General features: G+C 37.0%; 1 protein-coding gene and 1 pseudogene across 2 annotated transcripts in view; one reads left to right on the top strand and one right to left on the bottom strand.

Moving 5' to 3' along the window:
- POF1B (POF1B actin binding protein) overlaps positions 1 to 26,506 on the top strand; it is a gene marked incomplete at both ends in the record, with an annotated part of 86,826 nt that overhangs the window by 12,693 nt on the left and 47,627 nt on the right. The window contains 5 exon segments of the mRNA XM_079728066.1: positions 787 to 790; positions 793 to 809; positions 1,362 to 1,442; positions 18,787 to 18,888; positions 23,476 to 23,658. Coding sequence (XP_079584192.1) covers positions 787 to 790; positions 793 to 809; positions 1,362 to 1,442; positions 18,787 to 18,888; positions 23,476 to 23,658 — 387 coding nt within the window.
- On the bottom strand, positions 11,348 to 12,388 carry LOC307068888 (etoposide-induced protein 2.4 homolog; annotated as a pseudogene). The gene has a single exon. The product of its transcript is annotated as an etoposide-induced protein 2.4 homolog (transcript).

Below are 26,506 nucleotides of genomic sequence, written 5' to 3'. Positions count from 1 at the left end.
AGTGCCAAGTATGTACCAAATATTGCACAAAGGTGAATTGGAACCAATCATTACTCCCAAAGAACTCAGACTAAAATGGGTCACAGACCTAACAAAACATAAGACAGTGGAATAAAGTTTACAATTGAGTTAAAAGTGGAGCCCCACGGGATGGACCACCAAGATAGGATTAGCTCAGAAAAGTAAGTCTACTTAAATCACAGAGCTGTTCACTACACTCAAATCCAGTCATAAAATTGCATTTACTGTTACTTTTCATGATAAAGGGCTCTATAATTAAGTTTGCTGTAAATTTTACTTCTGACAGAAAATGTTTTTTTCTAGAAAATTTGGAAATACAAAAGAACATAAAGAAGAAAATATAAAATTCACTCATGACCTGTCCCCTACCCAGAGATAGTACTCTTAGCATTTTGTTGTGATTTCTTCCATTCAAATAAAAAAATAAGATCATACCATGTATGCAGTTTTATATCTTCATTCTCACTTAATCTTACATAATTTTATGAACTTTTTAATGTAAATTTGTATTATCAAGATCATTATTTCAATGGCTACATATTTCAGCTTATGAATGATTATTTAATCTTTCCACTCTCTACAGGAAAATGCTCCTCCTACTGTGCCCTCATCAGCTTTATTATTTTAACATTTTCCCAGTTAAAATATGGTATTCTTTTGTTATGTTTATTTGATTCTTAGTTTGTTTGAATATTTTTTGTTGTTTGTTAATCATTTGCTTTTTTTCTTTTCTGCTTTCATACCGTTTGCTCATTTTTCTATTAGTGTGAATTTTTTTTCTCACTGAGGTATAAAAACTCTCTTTATATTAATGATACCCACTCTTTTTCCATTAAAAATTTACAAATTACTTTGTTCTGGTGTTTTGTCTCCCTTTTAATGTTATTTATGGCCCTCGCCTGCCACCACACTAAAGATTTAAATGTTTACGTGTACACACACACAGTTTTCTCTTTGCCTCTCCTTTCATTTGTAAAATATAGGATGTCCTTTCCAAACAGAAGATCTGATTAATAAATATTAAGCTATATTTTCTTCTAATCATGTGGGGGTGTTTACAATGAAACAAATATTTTGAAACTCTCATCAAATATAGTTTGGAATGTGTGATGAATTACTATGTGATGAATATAATAGAAACACCTAGAATGGTGCTGAACCCATAAACACACTCTTTCATGTATGTTTTTCAGACTGAAATTAACAAAAACATAAATTCATATACCATCATTTATGTAAATGGTTTTTAAAATTTCACTCTGAAAATTGCTCCCTATTATTCTGGCTGAAAGGTCACTAAATAACTATGATTATATGCAGCTTTTATCTTTCCTTCACAGGAACTCCATTCTCCAACAGTGAAAGTCACTACATATCCTCAGACCACTATCAGGCAATATGTAGTGCAAAATCCTGAACAGGTAAGCTATATCATGCAAACTCTTGTCCCAACCTAGTAATTCCTCAGAAGTTGATAGCTTAAACAAGAAGGGTGAGTCAGCTACTAGATTGCTAAAATCAGATTGTTGGAGTTCTTCCAGTTATAAAGTTACTTTCTGATCATTAATATTAACAAAGTCATCTTTAGCTCCAGACAACCATGTGCCTCAGAGATGCAACAGTTCCAAGTAACATGGAAATTCTTGGGTTATAAAGTCTTTCTGCTTCTATAGCACCACCCTTTGTGCACTTTGAACCAAAGAAAAAAGGGACAAAGTTCTTTCACAGGCTTCATATAAAACTATCACCTGTTGCATCGGCGGTTGGAGTCTTTAGTCTATTTAGATTTGCCATTGAGATATGGGCTAGGAAGAAGAAAATGAAAAGTCAAAGGTTCAAATGTGTCTCCATGCCTTTGTTTCCTATGGTGTATGAACTTTTGTGCCTAGAAATGAGGTCTTTTGAAAATTACATTATTATATTTTCTACAAAGATATTTAAACTTATATTATACAAACTAGGATACTATTCTCTGACTCATTTTGAGAAGAAAATTAAGAAAAATATTTTTTCCACAGTAATAAGCCTTCCTCAACACACACACACACACACACAGCCTTACTTTAACTGCAACAGGAGGTTCTTCTATGGGGTTATAAGGACAAAAGTTTCACAAATAGAAACAGTGTGCCCCGGATAGTAATACCACAATTCTTTGCTTTTCTCTTTATTTTATTTTTCTACTACTGCAGGAAACAGTTCTCCTCTCTCTCAAAAATAAAATTGATCATTTGCTTCAGTTGTGGAAAACAAAGTGTTAAATTAGGGTAACACACTTGGTACTAGTCTAGTTGAGTGGGAAGTATATATTAATACTATTCTGCTTGTATCTATCTCCCATCTTTCTTCTTTCTTTATTCATTTAAAATTTATCATCTCATGTCTCTTTAGCTAGAGAGGCTGTTGGTTGTGCACATGTGCGTGTGTGAACCTATGAGCTTACAGGCTCTGTGTTGGAGGGGGTGATTGTTTTGGACATTTCCTTGAGTTTTCATACATCTATGTAAAAATCAAGAGAGAATGTGATTATAGTAAAGCAGCTGCTTGCTCCTTTTGCAGAATCAAGTGTTTAAGCAACAAATCTGAAAAATGTGTGTGGGAGAAGGGAGACATGAGGAAGGCCTCAGAGATGAGACTGTGCCTCTTTCTAAACTTGGCCAATCACTTTATGCTTTCCCCTTTTTCCTCTCATTCTCTTTTTCTTCCTTTCACAAATAAACTGGGGAATATGCGTACTTGAATGCATATTACACTTGATATCCCTGGCTCTCAAAGAATTAGTTCTAGATAGCACTTTTTTTTTGATGTGAGAAATGTTGTGTTTGCCTAAGATATATCTGTGGAGAGATTTTAAATATCGAATTATTTGAATCCCAGCCTTCTTTGCAAGTGATTCTTATGTGACTTTGGATGCCTTCTTATTCTTTAGGTAATGAGGAAATGGAAGAATTAATACTTATTGGATATATACTCCATGCTAGACAATTTACATATTTTATCCCATTTAGTTCTAAAAAAGCGAGAAAACAGCAGCACAGAGAAGTTGCCATTTATTCGGTGAATATTTTTCCCACAGGTTTAATGGGTTTAATAAGTTTACCCTTTCAGTTCCTATTTGCAGCACCCAATATACTTTGAAATACCAGACAGACCCATCAGTGGCCAACAGTAAAGTTCAGACCTCCAGAGTTTAAAAGTTCAGGTTCTCTGAGCATTCTGTGTTGCAATGACACTTGTCCAAAATTGGTACCTCCCTATAGTTGGGAGCACATTAAATGTACCAGTGAAAAAAGCTTTTTCCCCTTCAAGGGGAAGAAAGAAAATCACTTCTCAAAACCCAGCAGATCTAGCTGTGAGGTCTTTCCTCCTATTCCATCTCTTCAGGCTTGTTTTCCTTGAAGTGGAGCAAGAGAACAAATGTAATCTGAGTTACAAGAAAAAAGACAGTGATGGCTATAAAGGGAGTGACCAGGAGCAGCAGAGCCTCCTTTACCTCCCACATCCAATATATGTACTTCACAGAAAAACAAAAATAACAAGTCCACAAAATACAACAGCTAGAATTACAAAAACCCATTCAACCAAGGGTGGCGGAAGGCAGGAAGGGGAAGTGGGAAGATAAATGGCACAGGGAGAAATTCAAATCAGTCCAGGCATGGGGGCTGGCAAATGCTAGAAAAGAACTGCAGAAAAACCTGTGGTCCTTTCAGACTCACCAGTGTTTAAAATCCATACTGATGTCAGGAAGATTCTGCCTTACCTGCACCAGAGACAAAAATCCCGATTCCTGAAAATGGAAGAAGATTAGGACGTGGAGATAACCTTCCGCCCCACAAATACATCTACATGTGGAACAACCCCTACAGAACACCTACTGAACGCTGGCAGAAGACCTCAGACCTCCTAAAAGGCAAGAAACTCCCCACGTACCTGGGTAGGGCAAAAGAAAAAACAGAGACAAAACAATAGGGATGGGACCTGCACCTCTGGGAGGGAGATGTGAATGAGGAAAGGTTTCCACACACTAGGAAGCCCCTTTGTGGGTGCAAACTCGGTGGCGGAGGGGGGAAGCTTCAGAGCCAAGGAGGAGAGTGCAGCAACAGGGGTGCAGAGGGCAAAGCAGAGAGATCCCTGCACAGAGAATCGGTGCTGACCAGGACTCACCAGCGCGAGAGGCTTGTCTGCTCACCCACCGGGGCAGGCGGGGGCTGCGAGCTGAGGCTTGGGCTTCAGAGGTCAGATCTCAGGGAGAGGATGGGGGTTGGCTGCGTGAACACAGCCTGAAGGGTACTAGTGCGCCACAGCTAGTGTGGAGGGAGTCCGGGAAAAAGTCTGGAGCTGCCAAAGAGGCAAGACACTTTTTCTTGCCTCTTTGTTTCATGGTGGGCTAGGAGAGGGGATTCAGAGCACTGCTTAATTGAGCTCCAGAGACAGGTGTGAGATGCGGCTATCAGTGCAGACCACAGAGATGGGCATGGGATGCTAAGGCTTCTGCTGCAGCCACCAAGAAGCCTGAGTGCAAGCACAGGTCACTATCCACACTTCCCCTCCCAGGAGCCTGTGCAGCCTGCCACTGCCAGGATCCCGTGATCGAGGGACAACTTCTCCGGGGAAACACACGGCACACATCAGGCTGTTGCAATGTCATGCTGGCCTCTGCCACCGCAGGCTCGCCCCGCATTCTCATACCCCTCCCTTCCCCTGCTTGTAAGAGGCAGAGCCCCCAAGAGAGCTGCTCCTTTAACCCTGTCCTGTCTGAGCAAAGAATAAACACCCTCAGGCGACCTACATGCAGAGGCGGGGCCAAATCCAAAGCTGAACCCCAGGAGCTGTGAGAACAAAGAAGAGAAAGGGAAATCTCTCCCAGCAGCCTCAGGAGCAGGGAATTAAATCTCCACCAGCAGTGTGATGTACCCTGCATCTGTGGAATACCTGAATAGATAAAGGATCATCACAAACTGAGGAGGTGGTGCAAAGATATGTATATATTTTTCCCCTTTTTCTCTTTTTGTGAGTGTGTATATGTATGCTTATGTGTGTGATTTTTGTCTGTATAGCTTTGCTTTTACCATTTGTCCTAGGGTTCTGTCTGTCTGTTTTTGTATTTCTTTTCTTTTTTTTTTTTAGTATAGTTTTTAGCACTTGTTATTATTGGTGGATTTGCTTTTTGGTTTGGTTGCTCTCTTCTTTCTTTTTTATTTACATTTTTAAAAATAATTATTTTAATAACTTATTTTATTTCATTTTATTTTATTTTATTTTGTTCTTTCTTTCTTTCTTTTTTTCTTCCTTTAATTCTGAGCTGTGTGGATAACAGGCTATTGGTGCTCGGGCCAGTCGTCAGGGCTGTGCCTCTGAGGTGGAAGAGCCAAGTTCAGGACATTGGTCCACCAGATACCATCCAGCTCCACATATGTCAAACGGCGAATATCTCCCAGAGATCTCCACCTCAACATCAACACCCAACTCCACTCAACGACCAGCAAGCTACAGTGCTGGACTCCTTATGCCAAACAACTAGCAAGACAGGAACTCAACATCACCCATTAGCAGAGAGGCTGCCTAAAATCATAATAAGGTCAGAAACACCCCAAAACTCACCACCAGACATGGACCTACCCATCACAAAGAAAAGATCCAGCCTCATCCACCAGAACACAGGCACTAGTCCCCTCCACCAGGAAGCCTACACTACCCACTGAACCAACCTTAGCCACTTAGGGTAGACAACAAAAACAATGGGAACTATGAACCTGCAGCCTGCGAAAAGGAGACGCCAAACACAGTAAGTTAAGCAAAATGAGAAGACAGAGAGACACACAGCAGATGACGGAGGAAGGCAAAAACAAACCAGACCAAACAAATGGAGAGGAAATGGGCAGTCTACCTTAAAAAGAATTCAGAATAATGATAGTAAAGATGATCCAAAATCTTGGAAATAGAATGCAGAAATTACAAGAAACATTTAACAAGGGTCTAGAAGAACTAAAGAGCAAACAAACAATGATGAACAACACAATAAATGAAATTAAAAATTCTCTAGAAGGGATCAATAGCAGAATAACTGAGGCAGAAGCAGGGATAGGTGACCTGGAATATAAAAGAGTGGAATTAAATACTGCAGAGCAGAACAAACAAAAAAGAATGAAAAAAATTGAGGACAGACTCAGAGACTTCTGGGACACCATTAAACGTGCTAACATGAGAATTATAGGGGTCTCAAGAAGAAGAGAAAAAGAAAAGGACTGAGAAAATATTTGAAGAGATTATAGTTGAAAACTTACCTAATATGGGACAGGAAATAGTCAAGTCCACGAAGCACAGAGTCCCATGCAGGATAAATCCAAGGAGAAAGATGCTAAGACACATATTAATCAAATTATCAAAAACTAAATACAAAGAAAAAGTATTAAAAGGAGCAAGAGAAAAACAAATAACATACAAGGGAATCCCCATAAGGTTAACAGCTGATATTTCAGCAGAAATTTGGCAAGCCAGAAGGGAGTGGCAGGATATATTTAAAGTGAGGAAAGGGAAAAATGTACAACCAAGACTACTCTACCCAGCAGGATTTGGTTCAGATTTGAAGGAGAACTTAAAAACTTTAAAAAGCAAAAGCTAAGAGAATTCAGCACCACCAAACCAGTGTTACAAGAAATGCTAAATGAAATTCTCTAGGCAGGAAACACAAGAGAAGGAAAATATCTACAATAATAATCCCAAAACAATTAAGAAAATAGTAATAGGAACATACATATTGATAATTACCTTAAATATAAATGGATTAAATGCTCTAACCAAAAGACATAGACAGGCTGAATGGATACAAAAACAAGACCCGTATATATGCTGTGTACAAAAGACCCACTATAGACCTGGGAACGCATACAGACTGAAAATGAGGGGATAGAAAAAGATATTCCAAGCAAATTGAAATTAAAAGAAAGCTGGAGTAATAATTCTCATATCAGAAAAAATAGACTTTAAAACAAATACTATTACAAGACAGAAAGAAGGACACTACATAATGATCAAGGGATGAATGAAGAAGAAGATATAAGAATTGTAAATATTTATGTACCCAACATAGGAGCACCCCAATACATAAGGCAAATACTAACAGCCATAAAAGGGGAAATCGACAGTAACACAATCATAGTAGGGGACTTTAAACACCACTTTCACCAATGGACAGATTGTCCAAAATAAATATAATTAAGGAAACACAAGCTTTAAATGATACATTAAACAATATGAACTTCATTGATTTATAGAGTATTCCATCCAAAAACCACAGAATACACTTTCTTCTCAAGTGCTCACGGAACATTCTCCAGGATATATCATAACTTGGGTCACAAATGAAGCCTTGGTAAATTTAAGAAAACTGATACCGTTTCAAGTATCTTTTCTGACCACAACACTATGAGAGTAGATATCAGTTACAGGAAAAAGTCTGTAAAAAATACAAACACATGGAGGCTAAACAATACACTACTAAATAATCAAGAGATCACTGAAGAAATCAAACAGGAAATCAAAACATACCTAGAAACATGACAATGAAAACACGATGAGCCAAAACTTATGGGGTGCAGCAAATGCAGTTATAAGAGGGAAGTTTTTAACATTACAATCCTGTCTTAAGAAACAGTAAACATCCCAAATAAACAATGTAAACTTACACCTAAAACAATTATAGAAAGAAGAAAAAAACTCCAAATTTAGCAGATGTAAATAAATCAAAACAACTGGTTCTTTGAGTAGATAACCAAAATTGATAAACTATTAGCCAGACTCATCAAGAAAAAAAGGGAGAAGACTCAATTCAATAGAATTAGAAATGAAAAAGGAGAAGTAACAACTGACATTGCAGAAATACAAAGGATCATGAAAGGTTACTACAAGCAACTGTATTCCAATGAAATGGACAACCAGGAAGAAATCGATAAATTCTTATAAAGATATAACCCTCCAAGACTGAACCAGGAAGAAATGGAAAATATGATCAGAGCAATCACAAGTAATAAAATTGAAACTGTGATTAAAAATCTTCCAATAAACAAAAGCCCAGGACCAGATGGCTTCACAGGCGAATTCTATGAAACACTTAGAGAAGAGCTAACACCTATACTTCTCAAACTCTTCGAAAACACAGCAGAGGGAAGGACACTCCCAAACTCATTCTATGAGGCCACCATCACCCTGATACCAAAACCAGACAAAGATGTCACAAAGAAAGAAAACTACAGGCAAATGTCACTGAGGAATATAGATGCAAAAATCCTCAACAAAATACTAGTAAACAGAATCCAACAGCACTTTAAATGGACCATACACCACGATCATCATATGCTATGATGAAGTGGGGTTTATCCCAGGAATGCAAGGAATATCAATATATGCCAATCAATCAATGTGATACACCATATTAACAAATTGAAGGAGAAAAATCATCTGATCATCTCAATAGATGCAGAGAAAGCTTTTGACAAAATTCAACACCCCTTTATGATAAAAACCCTGCAGAAAGTAGGCATAGAGGGAACTTTCCTCAACATAATAAAGGCCATATATATGACAAACACACAGTCAACATCATCCTTAATGGTGAAAAACTGAAAACATTTCCACTAAGATCAGGAACAAGACAAGGTTGCCCACTCTGACTACTATTATTCAACATAGGTTTGGAAGTTTTAGCCACAGCAATCAGAAGAAAAAGAAATAAAAGTAATCCAAATCGGAAAAGAAGAAGCAAAGCTGTCACTGTTTGCAGAAGACATGATACTATACATGGAGAATCCTAAAGATGCTACCAGGAAACTACTACAATTGATCAATGAATTTGATAAAGTAGCAGGATACAAAATTAATGCACAGAAATCTCTTGCATTCCTATACCTTAATGATGAAAAATCAGAAAGTGAAATTAAGAAAACACTCCCATTTACCACTGCAAGAAAAAGAATAAAGTATCTACGAATAAACCTACCTAAGGAGACAAAAGACCTGTGTTCAGAAAATAAGACACTGATGAAAGAAATTAAACACAATACAAACAGATGGAGAGATATATCATTTTCTTGGATTGGAAGATTCAACATTGTGAAAATGACTCTACTACCCAAAGCAATCTACAGATTCAATGTCATCCCTATCAAGCTACCAATGGCATTTTTCACAGAACTAGAACAAAAATTTTCACAATTTGTATGGAAACACAAAAGACCCCGGATAGCCAAAGCAATCTTGAGAAAGAGAAAGGGAGCTGGAGGAATAAGGCTCCCTGACTTCACACTATACTACAAAGCTACAGCAATGAAGACAGTATGGTACTGGCACAAAAACAGAAATATAGATCAATAGAACAGGATAGAAAGCCCAGAGATAAACCCATGCACATATGGTCACCTTATCTTTTTTTAAAAATAAATTTATTTTATTTATTTATTGTTTCTGGCTACGTTGAGTCTTCATTGCTGCACAGGTTTTCTCTAGTTGCGGCGAACAGGGGCTACTCTTCGTTGCGGTGGGCAGGCTTCTCATTGAGGTGGATTCTCTTGTTGTGGAGCACAGGCCCTACAGCTTGCGGGCTTCAGTAGTTGTGGCACATGGGCTCAGTAGTTGTGGTTCGCGGGTTCTAGAGCGCATCCTCAGTAGTTGTTGTGCATGGGCTTAGTTGCTCCGTGGCATGTCGGATCTTCCTGGACTAGGGCTCAAACCCATGTCCCGTGCATTGGCAGGCAGATTCTCAACCACTGTGCAACCAGGGAAGCCTGGTTACCTTATCTTTGATAAAGGAGGCAAGAATATACAGTGGAGAAATGACAGCCTCTTCAATAAGTGGTGCTGGGAAAACTGGACAGGTACATGTAAAAGTATGAAATTAGAACACTCTGTAACACCATACACAAAAATAAACTCAAAATGGATTAAAGCCCGAAATGTAAGGTCAGACACTATCAAACTCTTAGAGGAAAACAGAGGCAGAACACGCTATGACATAAATCACAGCAAGATCCTTTTTGACCCACCTCCTAGGGAAATGGAAATAAAAACAAAAATAAACAAATGGCACCTAATGAAATTTAAAAGCTTTTGCACAGGAAAGGAAACCATAAACAAGACCAAAAGACAACCCTCAGAATGGGAGAAAATATTTGCAAATGAAGCAACCGATGAAGGATTAATCTCCAAAGTTTACAAGCAGCTCATGCAGCTCAATATCAAAAAAACACACAACCCAATTCAAAAATGGGCAGAAGACCTAAATAGACATTTCTCCAAAGAAGATATACAGATTGCCAACAAACACATGAAAGAATGGTCAACATCATTAATCATTAGAGAAATGCAAATCAAAACTACAATGAGGTATCATCTCACACTGGTCAGAATGGCCATCATCAAAAAATCTGGAAACAATAAATGCTGGAGAGGTTGTGGAGAAAAGGGAACCCTCTTGCACTGTTGGTGGGAATGTAAATTGATACAGCCACTATGGAGAACAGTATGGAGGTTCCTTAAAATACTAAAAAAATAGAACTACCATATGACCCAGCAATCCCACTCCTGGGCGTATACCCTGAGAAAACCATAATTAAAAAAGAGTCATGTACCAAAATGTTCATTGCAGCTCTATTTACAATAGGAAGGATATGGAAACAACCTAAGTGTCCATCAACAGATGAATGGATAAAGAAGATGTGGCACATATATACAATTAAATATTACTCAGCCATAAAAAGAAAGAAAATTAAGTTATTTGTAGTGAGGTGGATGGACCTAGAGTCTGTCATACAGAGTGAAGTAAGTCAGAAAGAGACAGACAAATACCGTATCCTAACATATATATGGAATCAAGAAAAAAAAGAAAAATTGTCATGAAGAACTTAGGGGCAGGACAGGAATAAAGACTCAGACCTACTAGAGAATGGACTTGATGATATGGGGAGGGGGAATGGTAAGCTGAGACAAAGAGAGTGGCATCGACTTATATATGTTACCAAATATAAAATAGATAGCTAGTGGTAAGCAGCCGCATAGCACAGGGAGATCAGCTTGGTGCTTTGTGACCACCTAGAGGGTTCGATATGGAGGGTGGGAGGGAGGGAGATGCAAGATGGAAGAGATGGGGATATATGTATATGTATAGCTGAGTCACTTTGTTATAAAGCAGAATTTAACACAGCATTGTAAAGCAATTATAGTCCAATAAAGATGTTAAACAAAAAATTCCCGATTTCTCAGAAATAGGAGAATATACACAGGGCCCTTGGCAGAGTTGGTGTTGCCTTCCCTGGTGGGGGAGGTGAACAAGGAAAAGAGCTACCATGGTGCCCCTCTAATCCCTCTCATCCTCTCTTGAAAGCAGTTGACTCAGTGGCCCGCAGCAGCTTTCAGTTTGGCATAACATGGGTGAGGTGAGGGGAACTTCGCTGCAGAAGTTGAGCTACTCAGGGCAGACTGCAGGTAGACTGCCTTGTGGAAAAATCTGTTGCTTAAGAAAACCACCAAGGAGAAGAGGTGCAATTGGAAAGGCACTGATAATGAATAAAGGAAAGAGAATAGAGAAGAGGGAGGCACTGACAACGTAGGAGGACTGCATTGCTGTGAGGAAAGACAAGGACAATCCAAATGCAAAGTAGTAAGGCCAATTCTTTCTATGTTTGACAACTGCTGTTGAATTTTAATTCCTTTATTGAACCAACGATATTCAAAGCAGTATAGTGAGTAGAGAAGAGACATGTGTAGGAGACTAACCAGCTGACCAACAAGATGGATGGGGAAGAGACTCATAAACATCCCCTGGAGGAGAAGAAGAGCCTGCAGCAAAAGGTTGAAAAGCATGTCAGCAATTATTTTGCTGAAACTAACGAATGGGTGAGCCTTCATCCTTGATACCTTGCATGCCAGACCAGCTATATCCTGAAACCCGATTGCGTTCACAACTTTGCTAAGCACAAACAGGGGGAGCACCCAACGAGCGCTTAAAATTGATGTGAGGAAGAATTCTAGCCACGACCAAACATCCCCAGGAAGTGATGGTTCACCAAAATTTGGCCCACTGATGACTGAAGCACAGGAATAAACACTCAGTAAAACGAGGAGACAACCAGAATACTCCACCATTCCAAGTGCAGCACTGAAAAATTCTACTAACAATATGTGGTTCACTGTCTTGCTTCCTCTCTATACTCTGGGCTTTCCTCTGAGCCAGTACACTGCTTGCCCTTCTTCGACGCTGCTCCTCTCTCTTTTGTTGACTTTGACCATCTAGCTTTGAGATGGTACAAATTCCCCAGATGGAGTATTTGATTCCCCTAGCAAGGTACTATAGAAAAGTTTTGACACTGTACGCCATCTCTTCACTGCCCAAACTATCAACTACATAAAGGAGAGAGAAATATCCACAAATCTTTCACCATGAAGGACCCAGCAGCTTTGCCCCTCTGTGCCCGGTTGCCCACTACCACCTATCAGTGAATTTTTATTGAAGCTCCTGCCTATTCAGTGAATTTTTATCGATTGCCCACTATGAACCAAAAATTACCCCAAGAACTGGGATAGAGCAGTGAACAAAACAAGGTCCCAACCTCCTTGGAACTGAAGTTCTTAACTGACCTCAAACCATTTGGTTATAAAACAGCAGAGTTGGAACTGAAATTGAACAGTGAAGATATGGGAGAGGAACATTTGTGAATTAAGGACGATTGATGATGTAGGTGAATTAGGATCCAGATAGCCGCCCACATACCACTTCTCTCCTCCATCCTCGCCAGCTAGAGTGTAATCACAAAAGCAGAGAAATCAGAAGTATGTATGCAAGTACATAACATATTTGTAACACTGAGCCTGCCTCATTATGGTTGTGTTCAACTGCAAAGAAGTAAATAGTTTCTCAGGGAGAAGATGCAGCAGAGGGTTAAAGAAAAATGATCATTTTAACTTTAACAGTTTCAGCTTTTAACTTTTTACATTATTGAGGGATAAAACAAATTTCAATCCCCATGCTTTGTAAACAAAAATAATCTAACTGGTTTTGCAGAGCAGCTTGAAAATCCTGTCCAGATACATTTTATTTATCTAAGTATATGGCTGTTTGTTTGTTCTTTTAAATTCCTTCAGGAGAAGATTCTGGCTAAATTACAATATTTATAATAATCTGAGCCTCCTAAATGGCAACTTTATCCTCTTTCACCTTCCAGTTTGTCTAATCTTTACTTCTTCTCCCCGTAATTAAACTGATTTCAATCCACTTATCTCATGATATCCTTCTAACTCTGTTCAGCCTTTTTATTTTTGGTTGCTCCTGATCTTCCTTATTTTCCATTTATTGTCATTTTAGTCAAGGGATTTATGCGTTCTGGTATATAACATGACTCAGAAATGGGGAAATATTTTTACTCCATCAGTAGATATAATCCAATTTATATTAATCATTTTCATTAATTTTCCACTCACAGACTCCTACTTTGGGAAGGGCACTCTACAGCCTTCAAATTGGAAAATAAAAGGGAAAAAGACATGGTTCCCAAACCAAAGGAGCTTACAGTTCCTCTCAGGAAGTGGAATAAGATATGTCCACAAACAGCTATGTAAAATATATGGTGAGGTTTATGATAGATGCCATAAGAGAAATACAGGTGAAGTCTTACTGAAGTTCAGAGGCTGGAGCTAACATATTTGTTTGGGAAATCAGAAAAGGATTTATTGTTGTATTTAAGGAAATATTACAATGAACATTGTTATTGGTACCATTTTACTAATGTGGAAACAAAAGCTTAAATAAGGGTGACTTGCTTAGGTCTTCTGACTAAATGTGTCACTCTCTATCTTTTCTGACATTATTCTGGGGGTAATTTTAACAAGTTTTGATAACCTATATTGGATTTTGGGTTAAAAGAAGGAAAGTCAAATATGACTTAAGCTTTTCAGTTTGAGATACTGGCATCATGGTAGCCCAGTTAAAAGGAGTAAGAAGTAGGGGAGAGGAGAAGCTGGTTTGGGAAAGGGGGAGACTGTGAGATCTGTTTGAACCAGTAGCCTTTGAGACACGTGGCAGGGAAGATGCCCAACAGGCAGTTAAAAAGTGACTTGAGGAAGGTCACATTTGTGATAAGGATATAGGAGTTATTCCTCTTAAAGTTATCTTTGTAGCTGTGGGAATGAGTGAGATCACTGAGGGGTAATGGAAGGGCTTGAGGTCAGAAACTAAAATGCTTACTCTAAAGGAATAGAAGGAAGGAACCACTTTCACAGGTAGAGGAGCGGTCAGAGAGGGATGTGAACACAGACTAACTGAAGCAAATAGGGAAAGTGGGTGGTCAACCATCTCAAATGGCCAAAGGACCAAGGAGGATGAGGTTTGAAAATAGAGTTTGACCATTAAGAAAGCAATGTTGATGTTTGAGAGAGCAGTTGTGGTATATATACGGAGGCAAAATCCGGATGCAAAAAGTTAATGGGTGACTGCATCAAGAAGTGGAGGAAATACGTGAGGATTACTCTCCTAAAAAGGATATTAGTCAAAGGAGGAGAGGTGGGATAGTAGCACAGAATCTTGGAGATCTGAGAGATTTATAGACAGATGGAAATAACTAGTGGTAAGGAAAATTTAAGATACAGCAGAGAAAGGGAAGAAAGGGGACACAATTCTGGAAGAGTCTAGAGTGGATAGGATTCCAGGTACAGACAGAGAAGTGACTTCCGGATAAAAGAGGAGTATGTTATTCCATAATGAGTGGAACGAGCAGAAACTGAAGAGATTTTTGAGGTGGGGAGGAAAATGGAGGAATCTCATTGGACAGATTATATTGGTTTTCTCAGTAAATAGAAGGTGAAAGAACAAACATGAGCATGGGGCTTTGAGGAAAAAAATAAGATTTGTAATCATAGTTATAGAGAACTTGGTGAATACAAGTATGACCATGAAAGTCGGAGGGCCTCTTAAAGTTGGATAACTTGAATTCGTACTGAGCCACATCAGCAAATCTTTTTTTTTTTTTTTTTTTTTTTTTTTTGAGGTACACGGGCCTCTCACTGTTTTGGCCTCTCCTGTTGTGGAGCACAGGCTCCGGACGTGCAGGCTCAGCGGCCATGGCTCACGGGCCCAGCCACTCCACGGCATGTGGGATCCTCCTGGACCGGGGCACGAACCCGTGTCCCCTGCATCGGCAGGCAGACTCTCAACCACTGCGCCACCAGGGAAGTCCAGCAAATCTTTTTTTAAAAAATGTTCTCCAACAAGGTTTCATGGCCTGGGAACAGTAAAGTGGATGCTGGGGGTTATGTACTTTGTTAGATGTGAGAACTACTCCCAGAGGTTCTAAAAGTAACAATGAAATTATAAGATCAGCCATCTTTGAAAACACCTGTTAATTTTTAGAGTGGGTCTGGCAGCAATTCCAATGTACAGGTAGAAAATAAAATAAGCTACCAAATAGTGAAACTGTTTAGCAACTCATTTGTTAGAAATCTAAAACTTTTGACTAATTTTGCTGACCTGTTTTATGCAGAGTGATCTATTCATATTAATATTTGGTTTTACTTTCTTATAGATTTGGGGAAAATAATAGTTCCCTAAATTTAGAAGTTTTTCTTTCAGTAGATCATTTAAAATAAGTCCAACACACAGTTTAGGGAAAATTGATACTCTTAGCATCTAAGTCCTTTTTCTTCTTAAGAAATAATAATGGTTCAGCATTTAGAGTGAATTTTAGTTCATAGAGAAGAAAATTTCATGCTTTTGTTATTTTTTTCCCCTATTAGAAGATGCTTATATCCTTATATAAAAGTTCATATTGTCCCTTCTCATCCAATCATCTGTTCATTCACTATGGGGTATTCAAGATGAATAAAACCCCTGCCCTCAACAAGCTTACTTTTGTGTATTTTTAAACTCGATATCCTAGAAAAGTTCTAACAAGATTCTCATAAATTATTTTAAAACCAGTATTGATTTTAAATATTATATTACTGTATTATTCAAAACCAATGCCTTTTATACATTAACATGACAGATTAAAGGTACTTTAACATACATATTTTGCTTGGCATAAAGTACACTGCATTACTATCCTTATGATAAAGGAACTGAGCCTCAGAGAAGGTAAATGACTACTTAAGTTTCCACAGCATGTAGGTGATAGAGGCAGAACTGACTACAGGTTTTATTAACCCAGAAATTTTTTCTATGATACGTATTTCCACTAATTTTAGTAGTGAAATCCAAAAGATTCGTAGTAGTTCAAATCCAATCTACTTTGTAATTCTCACCTGTTGACCTCCCTGAAGCGTTTATACCTTCACTCACCTTCCTATTGCTTAAAAATTTCTCTTCTCTTGACTGTATGACATTTTCCTCTTATGATTCTCATGTCTGAAGATTTGTAGTTCTGTCTTTGATCTTCATTTGCCTTTTCAGCAATTGCATGGTTTTAACTAGAACTTCTAAGCATATGATTCTGAAATCTAGAATAGCCATGAAATCCCCACTTAGTTCCAGACATGTATTTTCAACTGTGTGCTGTAAAAGTTCTTTTGCTAGTTATTTGCAATAAGTTAATACATTTTTAAGGGATTACTATGCACTATATACTTTGCTAAGTGTTATGAGGAATAAAAACATGAATCTGACCTAGATTCTTACCAGGAACACAGAAAACTCCATGTGTCTCCACTTTTACTGTTTTAGTTTTTGAGCCCATTTACCATATAGTAGATTCCTCAGGTTCAAGATCTTGGAGTCTTCTTTGAAAAGTGCTGTCCTTGATGATTTAGGATAATTTTCTAACTGGTCTCCTCATCTGTATTCTTTCCATTCCCCAATTAATCTTCCTGAAGTAGACTTATGTTCAAATCACAGCCCCATTTAAAAGCATTCAAGGGCATTTCACTGCTTGCAGAACCAAGCTCCATCTGCCAAGTATGACCCCTACATATAACTTTACACTTTTCCAACCTTGGTGTCTTGACTTTTTTCCTTCACTTCAAATACCATTTTCTTTCACCCCCTTATATTTAAAGCCCACCTTTACCTTCTCTTAAATGCTACCTGATCCAAGTAACCTACCCAAGCACTGCCAATGGAACTCGGTTTTTCTTCTTCTGAATTCCATCCCATAAGTTATTTCTCTGTACTTTTTATTGGCCCTTGCCTCTTTCTCCCTTGTATTATAGGTATTTGTGTTCATATATCATCTAGACTAGGGATTAGCAAACTTTTCCTGTAAAGGGCAATATAGTAAATATTTTAGGCTTTGTTGGCCACATGGGGTCTTTGTCTTCTTTCTTTTTACTTATAGTCCTTTAGAAATATAGGATCTTGGTCTTCCTTCTTTTTACTTACAATCCTTTAAAAATATAAATACAATTCTTAGCTTGAGAACATTACAAGTATAGGCTGCTGGCTATAGTTTGAACCCTGATCAATATTCAATGCTCCTAGTAATAATCTAACTTTGATTCATGCCTTATAATACTTAGCAAACTATACTATGCATAGTAAGCTCTTAAACATGTGTTACATGAATGTAAACATTTGTTACATGTATTACCAAAGAGGCTTTTTTTTACAAAAACAAACACAAAATAGTTTCTAGGGGAATTTTTAAATATATATCCATCTTTAGATTTGATAATTCATCAGCTAGTCAAAATGAATCACTTATATGTTTGTTTTACCAAAGTATTCCAGGAACATTAAGTTAAAGCATGCTTTATCCAAACTTGAGTACAAGAAGTGTATACTTTGGGTTCAAGAGTGTCTTGCCTTCTCAAAAACCAGTGTTTTAGTCCAGTTGTTCTAACAGTTTTTACAATAGCAGACTACAAAAATGCTATCATATTTTGTTGGTTTTGAAATGGTCCTAAGCACATTAACTGGTAATAGGTTTAGCCAATCCCATTCTCTACTGTTCCCTTGCATTACAAAAATAAATGAATGCAATTTTTGGTTTGTAACAAAATAACCCTCACTCCCCCTATACAAGTGAAAAGTCATATGAAAACCAAAAGAAAGGAGAGGAGTATAGTACACAGTACATTTATTTTGGACTCCTGGTCTGATTCTTATTAGCCCTTCCTGGTTTCTTTCAGATCTTGGATATGTCATCACCCATTATTTCATTGGTGACAACTTCTAAGCACTTGTATAATCTTACATCAATTTAGTTGATCATATGGAGATACAGTGGCTCTTAAAGCCTCTACTCTTCTCAGTATTCAAAACATACTTTGTACTGAGAGCCTTAGCTTTGATTGCAATCACAAGTAGGAATTGTACACTTCAAGGGAACCCAAATTGAGTTCCAAGAAAAAAAAATATTTAATACAGTTCTACCTACTTTATGGCTCAGTGGTGCTGAATTATGTTTATTTTGCATTTCTCTAATAATACTTTGACATAGAAAGTAACCTGCCAGTGAACCCAGTTTAGATGAGGTTGACCTCATGCCTGTCTACCTCAGAGGAAACTTATCTTGTCTTAGGAACAGAAAAAAAAATATTCCCCACTTTTTTCCAATTTCCCCCAAACACTGTTAGTCTTAGTAAAATGTAGTGGGAGATACAGTTTGTTCTGTTTGAGAAAATGGACTATTTTTATTACTATATCCTTATATCTCTCAGAAACTTATTGGGATGTCATTCCACTTTCCTCCTAAAGTCTGCCACTACCTCAGAGTTTATTGGAGAATGCATATTTGCTTAAGTTCAGATTCCTCTGAAAAGGTAACTTTCAAAGCAAAACTGTCTTTATAGGAATCACTGTCGCCATTCCTAAGAGGAGGCCATTTCTTTCCAGGAAATAATGTTATTTATGAAAAAACCATAAGAAAAGTGGAGAAGCTAAATACGGATCAAGTAAGTGAAATTTGTTTTAAGGCTTATTTTATAAGTGTATACTTTTGAATTATGAATATCTTAATAGAGCTAAAATGGCCTTCAATTGTCAAGTGCCAGGCAAGCTCACTATGTCATAATGATACCTCATTATATCTACAGCCCTTTGTATCATCCTTAACGCTTTCATTTCCATTTCCTCATTTGAAGCATTATTGTCCCCATTTTACTGAAAGGGAAACTAGAATAAAGATATATCCAGTCACGGGAAAAATTAAGAATCTGAACTTAATATAGATATCTCAATGCTTTGTATGTTTCTTTTAAATGAGGCTCACAAAAATCATAGTTTAAAACATTGCAATTTTATCTTAATTCATTTAATATGAAGTGAATTTTTAAATAACACTATGTATGAACAGATCTGTAAAATACTGTATACTGTAAAAGGTCTAGAAAGCTAAAGCTTGAAGTCAGTTTTTGAAATTCCATTAAGCTTAATTGAGAGACCAAGTACAGAATACAAAACTGCAGCAGAGTGATGGTAATTCCATGGCATCTAGAGCTCCTCTCTCCCCCTGCCCTTCCGTCCTTTAAGCAGAGTTGTTACTGTAACCAGCAGAGGTTTCACATTGATCTCCTCAGTGGGTACAAGCATTCCCAGCCCAGACAAATCCTGGGATTTGTCTCTTGAACTACGACAGTGTATTAGTTTCTTAGGGCTGTGGTAACAAAGTACCACAATCTGGGTGGCTTGAAACAACAAAAATTTATTGTCTCACAGTTCTGGAGGCCAGGACTATAAAATTGCCACGTTTAAAGGGCCATACCCCCTCTAGAGCCTCTATAGAAGGAACTCTTCCCTGCCTATCTCCTAGTTTCTGGTGGCCTCAAGTGTTCCTCAGGTTGTAGGTGCATAATTTTAATTTTCCATTGTCACATAACACCCTCCCTCTGTGTCTTCACATGGTCTTCCCTCTGTGCATGTTTGTCTCTGTGTCCAAATTTTCTCTTTTTATGAGGACACCAGTCATGTTTGATTAGGACCCATCCTAATGACCTCATTTTAACTTGATTACCTCTGTAAAGACCCTGTTTCCAAATAAGTTCACATTCCGAAGTACTGGGAGTTAGGACTTCAATGAATCTTTTTTGGGGAGGCACAATTCAACCCAAAACAGGCAGTTAAATATTATCAAATGAATTTTGATCACAAAATCATTTTTCTCATATACAACTGAAACATTAAAATATACTAAAGTCTCTTTTTTTCATTTTTCTTGGCATGAGAACATGTCTTATTTTTATGAGCATTTATGGGTAGTTGTTATCCAATTCATAGGAACTAATACATTATTACTCATTTGATACCCAATAAAAATGAAAAAGAGTAAACTCTCAGAATTATAAATATCCAAATCTTTAAGGTTCTAGTCTGCTTGGAAAACTGTATATAGTATGAAGGGTTTAGTATAGTACATATTAAATACATATTTTCCAAAAGAACTGCAGAATATTTCTGGACATTATGATACCAAACAGAAAAATTTCTCGAAATATTTTAGTTCTTCAAAAAGCATTTTCCTCAAGCTACCAGTTTATAATATCTGTCCTTTATCTAACTGGACAGCCAAAACAATGTCTGACACACTTTAAATAGGAAGGAATGTTTGAGACACATCATTTTATGCTGCTTCCAACTTCTTGTTTCAAAGAGAATAAACAGCTTTTCTAAATCTTGGCCCTAGAAGAAAATATTGAATATCCTGTACATTATTACTGCTATGCATCTGGAACAATCAAAGAAGAATTCCTTTAAGAGAACATTGCTGCTACTTACTGTTAACTAGAATATTTACTTTTACATGTCCACTTTTCTTATTAATGACTTAAATGATTTGGGAGTTTTGGAACTGCCATGGGAGGCGGCCCAAGGTAAAAGGAACCATGCATACAACTGCTTTGACCTAGTTGAGTTTCCTCAGTGACAGAAATACGGTGGGATGAGCTGGATAAAGCCAGAGGCTGGATGAACCTGCTTAATGTCATATGAGACTAATCCAAATAGGACTAGCTCTTAGGAGATGGGACCTGTCCAAAAAAAGAGGTATTTATAGTAGAAGAGTGGTAAAGTGGTGTCAGTTGCAAGGTAATTATCCAATTCATGTAAATTGTACTCTGTGTATTTTTTTCTTGTGCAAAAAAGATAAGATATATGATAAATCAGAAATGTTTGATCTTTTGGACATTAAAAACTCAGCTTGTGGTATGCTTCAAAAGTATGAGAAATGTATGAATATCTTGCTTTGGAACAATAATTTTAGTAGTCAGGTGTGAGGAATGGAAACTGAAAACCTGCTAAGACTTTAATGGTACAAATGAGTGGTTCAGGTGCCAAATAGGCTCAGGAAAATCACAAGACATCCCAGATGGAGAGACTGTCAGCATTCTATTCAACTGATGTGTTAATAAAGAAAGATGATTGAGAAATGGGTTTTGTTTTATTTATTGTCCTTTCAAAGTTTTTCCTAATCTGCTTTTTAAGGGACACATTTTTTTTCTCAGGAGGAATTCTACTTCAGTAGTGTACAAGCTCCCCACTGGTGAAAGCTTTCTCTGACTATCACTCTGACTTTATTCTAATCTAGTGTATGAAGGTATTTTGTAACATAAAGGAACAGATGATAAATTCACCCCCAAAATTTGTACAAGATGTACTGATAGTACACAGTCAGGCTTCTAAACTGTAGAGCTCTTACTTAGTGCTAGCATATTTGTAAAGTAGGTCATATTTGAAGAGAGCCTAGAGAAAATCATTCTATGAACTGATTCTATGACCTTTATTATCTATATGTCTACCAAGGCAATGTCTACTTGTAAAATGTGTTTCTTTATATATATATTGTTTTCTTTCAAAAAATTTTTGTATACATGAAAAGATATTTGTATACATGGTAAAAATTTCAAAGCATAAAAAGTATAAAAAGGTACAAAAAGAGTGTGAAAAGAGAATAAAAATGTATATAGTGAAAAAACAGCTTCTCTATCTTGATCCTCTTGTCCCTCAGTTCTCCCTCCCAGAGGCAGTCAGTCTTAAAATGTTTTTTGCTCTATGCATGCATTTAAAAGCAGCTGTATGTATTTGTAAATACACATGTATGTACATTAAAAATATTATACAAAAGGAGCATACTATATTCATTCTTATGCAGCTTGCTTTCTTCATTTAATATAGCTTGTTCCATATTAAATATGGAACAATAAAAATTGTTCCATATAAATATTCCAAATTAAACAATAAAAATTGTTCCATATAAAACTTTTAAAATTTGAAGTGCCTTACTTTATTAATATGTCACCTTTCCAACAGTCAAAAGGAAATAGAGCATCGAATTTATACTTTCAAAGTTAATTGTATGTGCATGAATGTAGCATTATGATTCAAATAGAATATTTTTTTCTTTGAAAACTGGCTTTCAGGTGCCTGCTTTCAAAGTAGAATAATAACAAAATAATATAGAAAATTCAAACATACCTGAAATCCCCCAAACAGAAATAACCAGATATCTGTTTTTATTCTGTGCTCTACACTTACCAGAAAAAAACATGGTAAATAAGCAAGCAGATAGCAAAGATTTAGTTTGAAAAGAAGTTCCAAAATATTTTGAAGACAGTACCAATTCAGTTTAATGTTCTGACAGAACTCTGAGCAAGAAATCATGAGTTCCAGTACCAATTTTGCCATTAATTATTTGTGTCATTATAAGTAAATCATCTTACTTCTCTGGACCTCATGGTTATTTCTTTTTTCACCTGCAGAATTAACGGGGTGGATGATTAAGTTGATGATGATGATGACAATGATAATATATGATAATAATAATAATAAATGTTAATTACCCACCTACTTTGTACTAAGAACTTAACAAACATTAGTTAATTTACTCTTCATAGCAAGCCAGTGAGGTACATACTATCTCCACTTTTACACATGAGGAAACTGAAGCTTATAAAGGTTGCATATACAGTTTCTCAAGATCACAGAGTAAGTGGTAGAATCAGAGTTAGAATCCATGTTTTCTGAATCTGAAGGCTCAGTCACTGTTTTCCAATCTTTTTTCTTAATTTATGCTTGATTTTCACAAGCATAAGAACTTCACCTGCCCCCGCTGTGTTTCTACTATGCTTCCTGACATTGAAAATCACTACATTATATTATTTTCTAATTTATATCCATCAACATCTTCAGTATTATTATGTAATTAGATCCTGAAGTGCCTATTGAATCATCAAAGAAATACTAATATTAATATTTATTATAGTTTTAGTGTTAAGTATAGCTGTAATATTAATTTAATCAGAACATGCAATTCTCTGGCCAACTTAGGTAAGTATTTGGATGTTTACAGCCACCTGGTTAAATAAAAATAGAGTTCAATACAATTTTTCCCAATGGACTAATTGGAAAAAATAATATATCACTTATTAAAACTATAAATCCTAGGGCTTGAATTATCTTGTGAAAGATTAAAGTGGATTCAGTTGGCTTTTCTTTTATTAGTTATTTTTATTCTGAGTGACTGTTTTTGGCATGTGTATGTGTTTTAGGAATGCTATCCTCAGGTTCAGTGCCATCATCACATTGTCCAACAGCCCCAGATCTTCCACTCTCTACACTGTCAACAATCCCACTGTAGCCAGCAAATCCAAACCATCACAGGAAGTGATTCAATTTCTACAAACACTGGAATTGAACTGTGTCATAGTGACTCAAACCATACACATGAGCACGTAAGATTAATGAGCTGATTCCTTGTAAGACTGAAATAATCTCTTAAACCCTGCTCACACCACTGTATAGGTACCCACATTAAATTTTCATCAAAATATTGAGGAGTTATACCATGAAGATTCATGTTTTATTATGGCATTTTTATATATATTTATTTTATAACATCTTTATTGGAGTATAATTGCTCTACAGTGTAGTGTTAATTTCTGCTGTATAAAAAGTGAATCAGCTATATGCATACGTATATCCCCATACCCCCTCCCTCTTGCATCTCCCTCCCACCCTCCTTTTCCCACGCCTCTAGGTGGTCACAAAGCACCGAGCTGATCTCCCTGTACCATGCAGCTTCTTCCCACTAGTCATTTATTTTACATTTGGTAGTGTATATATGTCAGTGCTACTCTCTCACTTCATCCCAGCTTAACCTTCCCCCTCCCCGTGTCCTCAAGTCATTCTCTACGACTGTGTCTTTATTCCTGTCCTGCCCCTAGGTTCATCAGAGCCATTTTTTTTTTCTTTTTTTGCGGTACGCGGGCCTCTCACTGCTGTGGCCTCTCCCATTGCAGAGCACAGGCTCTGGATGCGCAGGCTCCGCGGCCATGGCTCACGGGCCCAGCCGCTCCGTGGCATGTGGGATCATCCTGGACCGGGGCACGAACCTGTGTCCCCTGCATCGGCAGGCGGACTCTCAACCACTGCGCCACCAGGGAAGCCCCGCCATTTTTTTTTTTTTTTAGATTCCATATATATGTGTTAACATACAGTATTTGATTTTCTCTTTCTGACTTACTTCACTCTGTATGAAAGACTCTAGGTCCATCCACCTCACTACAAATAACTCAATTTTGTTTCTTTTTATGGCTAATATTCCATTATATATATGTGCCACATCTTCATTATCCATTCATCTGTTGATGGACACTTAGGTTGCTTCCATGTCCTGGCTATTGTAAATAGTGCTGCAATGAACTTGTGGTACATGACTATTTTTGAATTATGGTTTTCTCAGGATATATGTATTATGGCATTTTTAAAACAAAATTTTCCATCTCTTCTCAGAAGACAAAATAATTTAGGTTTATTAATACATTAAATCTATGAGGGGAGTTAAGAACTGATCAATGAATACCTAATTTCTAGCTGATCCTCAGTTCTAAAATGGGTCCAACAATTGTGCAGCATTAAATATTTTCATGAAGTATGATATTTAAGTGGATAATGAATTGGAAGTGGTATTGTCTAAGATGATTGCAATGGTCACATTTCACAAGCTGGTAATTGCTTTTTATATATTTTCTTTGAAAATACGGCATATTAACTCAAGTCAGAATAGGCGTACATTTTATTATTTGTTACATCAACAAAATAGAGACTAAAACTTAGTTGCTAAGAAGAAATATCTTGGGATGCAATCATCAGTAACTAATTTATGTTCTGAATACTTTAGAATCATGTAAACCTCTGTTATACATGTGTTAAAAGAAAAAATATTGTCTTGTATCTTGGAAAAACTAACAATTATACCTGGAACTGTGGGGAATAAGCCACTGTTTGTATTTTTTCATATTTTTTTCTAATAATAGCTTGCTCAGATTGACCTCTCTCATAGGCAACTCCTACAGAAAGACAAAAGAAAAAGAATAAGAAAAAAATAGAGGGTGCCTGGCCACATAAGAATATGATTGTTTTATATTAAATATGAATGAGATTATTTCTAAGGACTGAAACTTGAAATATACACTTTGGCCATATTGGTAAAAAAGAACCACAAAAAATTTAATATCCACGTTTTTCTAATCTAAAAAAGCCTAAAATTATCATGTATGGAAATACTGGCCTTTAGAATTACTCTGAAACGTGGTCCAGATGGTGTTGAATTTCTTAAATTGAATGGATTAGTAATAACCATTAGAAAGACATTTTATTAGGTTAAATCATTTGAAATTGTCATTTTTATAGGTCAAAGTTGATCAAAGAGCAACAGTTTCATACGATTCAATCTAATACTTAACTTCGCTATGCTTCAGTTTCTTCATCATAAAATAAAGATTCATCATCCATTTCTTACAGGGTTATTGTAAGAATAAATTATGTCTTGTATGTTAAGCACTTAACCATTGTTGAGTGCTGATGGTAAGTACTTAAATGGTAATTCCTAGTTTTTAGCAGTAATTATTATTTGTATGCATTAAACCTTCACGCTAGGTACTATGAAAAATACAAACATGGGTAAGACATTGTCACATTTCTCTTAGGTGCTTGTTGTCTAATAGGGGAAAGTGGCAAATACATAAAACATTATACAAAGCAAAGCATCTGTTATAAAAGAGGATCATGCAGTGTGCTTTGGGAACAGAAGAGAGAAGAAATTAATTTCAGCTGGGAGATCTAGGAAAGCTTTGTTGAGGAGGAAGAGATTGTCCTGGGTTTTGAAGGGTGAGCAGAATTTCCAAATGTGTTATTGTGGTATGTGGCATGGATATCCTAAGAACAGGGAATCACATGAAAAAAAGTCATATATTTGGGAAAGTACACTTTGGGTTTCAGGAATAGTGGTTTGGTTTGTATGGCAAGGAAGACATGGGATGAAGAGTACTAGAGTGTAGGGTTAAAATGATACCTTAAGGCCAGATCATGAGGTCCTTCCCACTGCAGGATTTTAGCTCCCTGACCAGGGATTGAACCCAGGCCCTCGTCAGTGAAAGCACAGAGTCCTGACCACTGGACCACCAGGGAATTCCCGAACGTTAAGTTTAAAATTTTGAACTTTATTTGGCAGGCAATGGAGAATGACTGAAGGTTATTGAGTAGGAAACTATTGGTAAGTATGATTTAGGAGGTTAATTC

This window comes from Hyperoodon ampullatus, assembly GCF_949752795.1.
Source record: "Hyperoodon ampullatus genome assembly, chromosome: X".
NCBI lineage: Eukaryota > Metazoa > Chordata > Mammalia > Artiodactyla > Ziphiidae > Hyperoodon > Hyperoodon ampullatus.
This window is presented reverse-complemented; position numbering and strand designations above follow the sequence as displayed.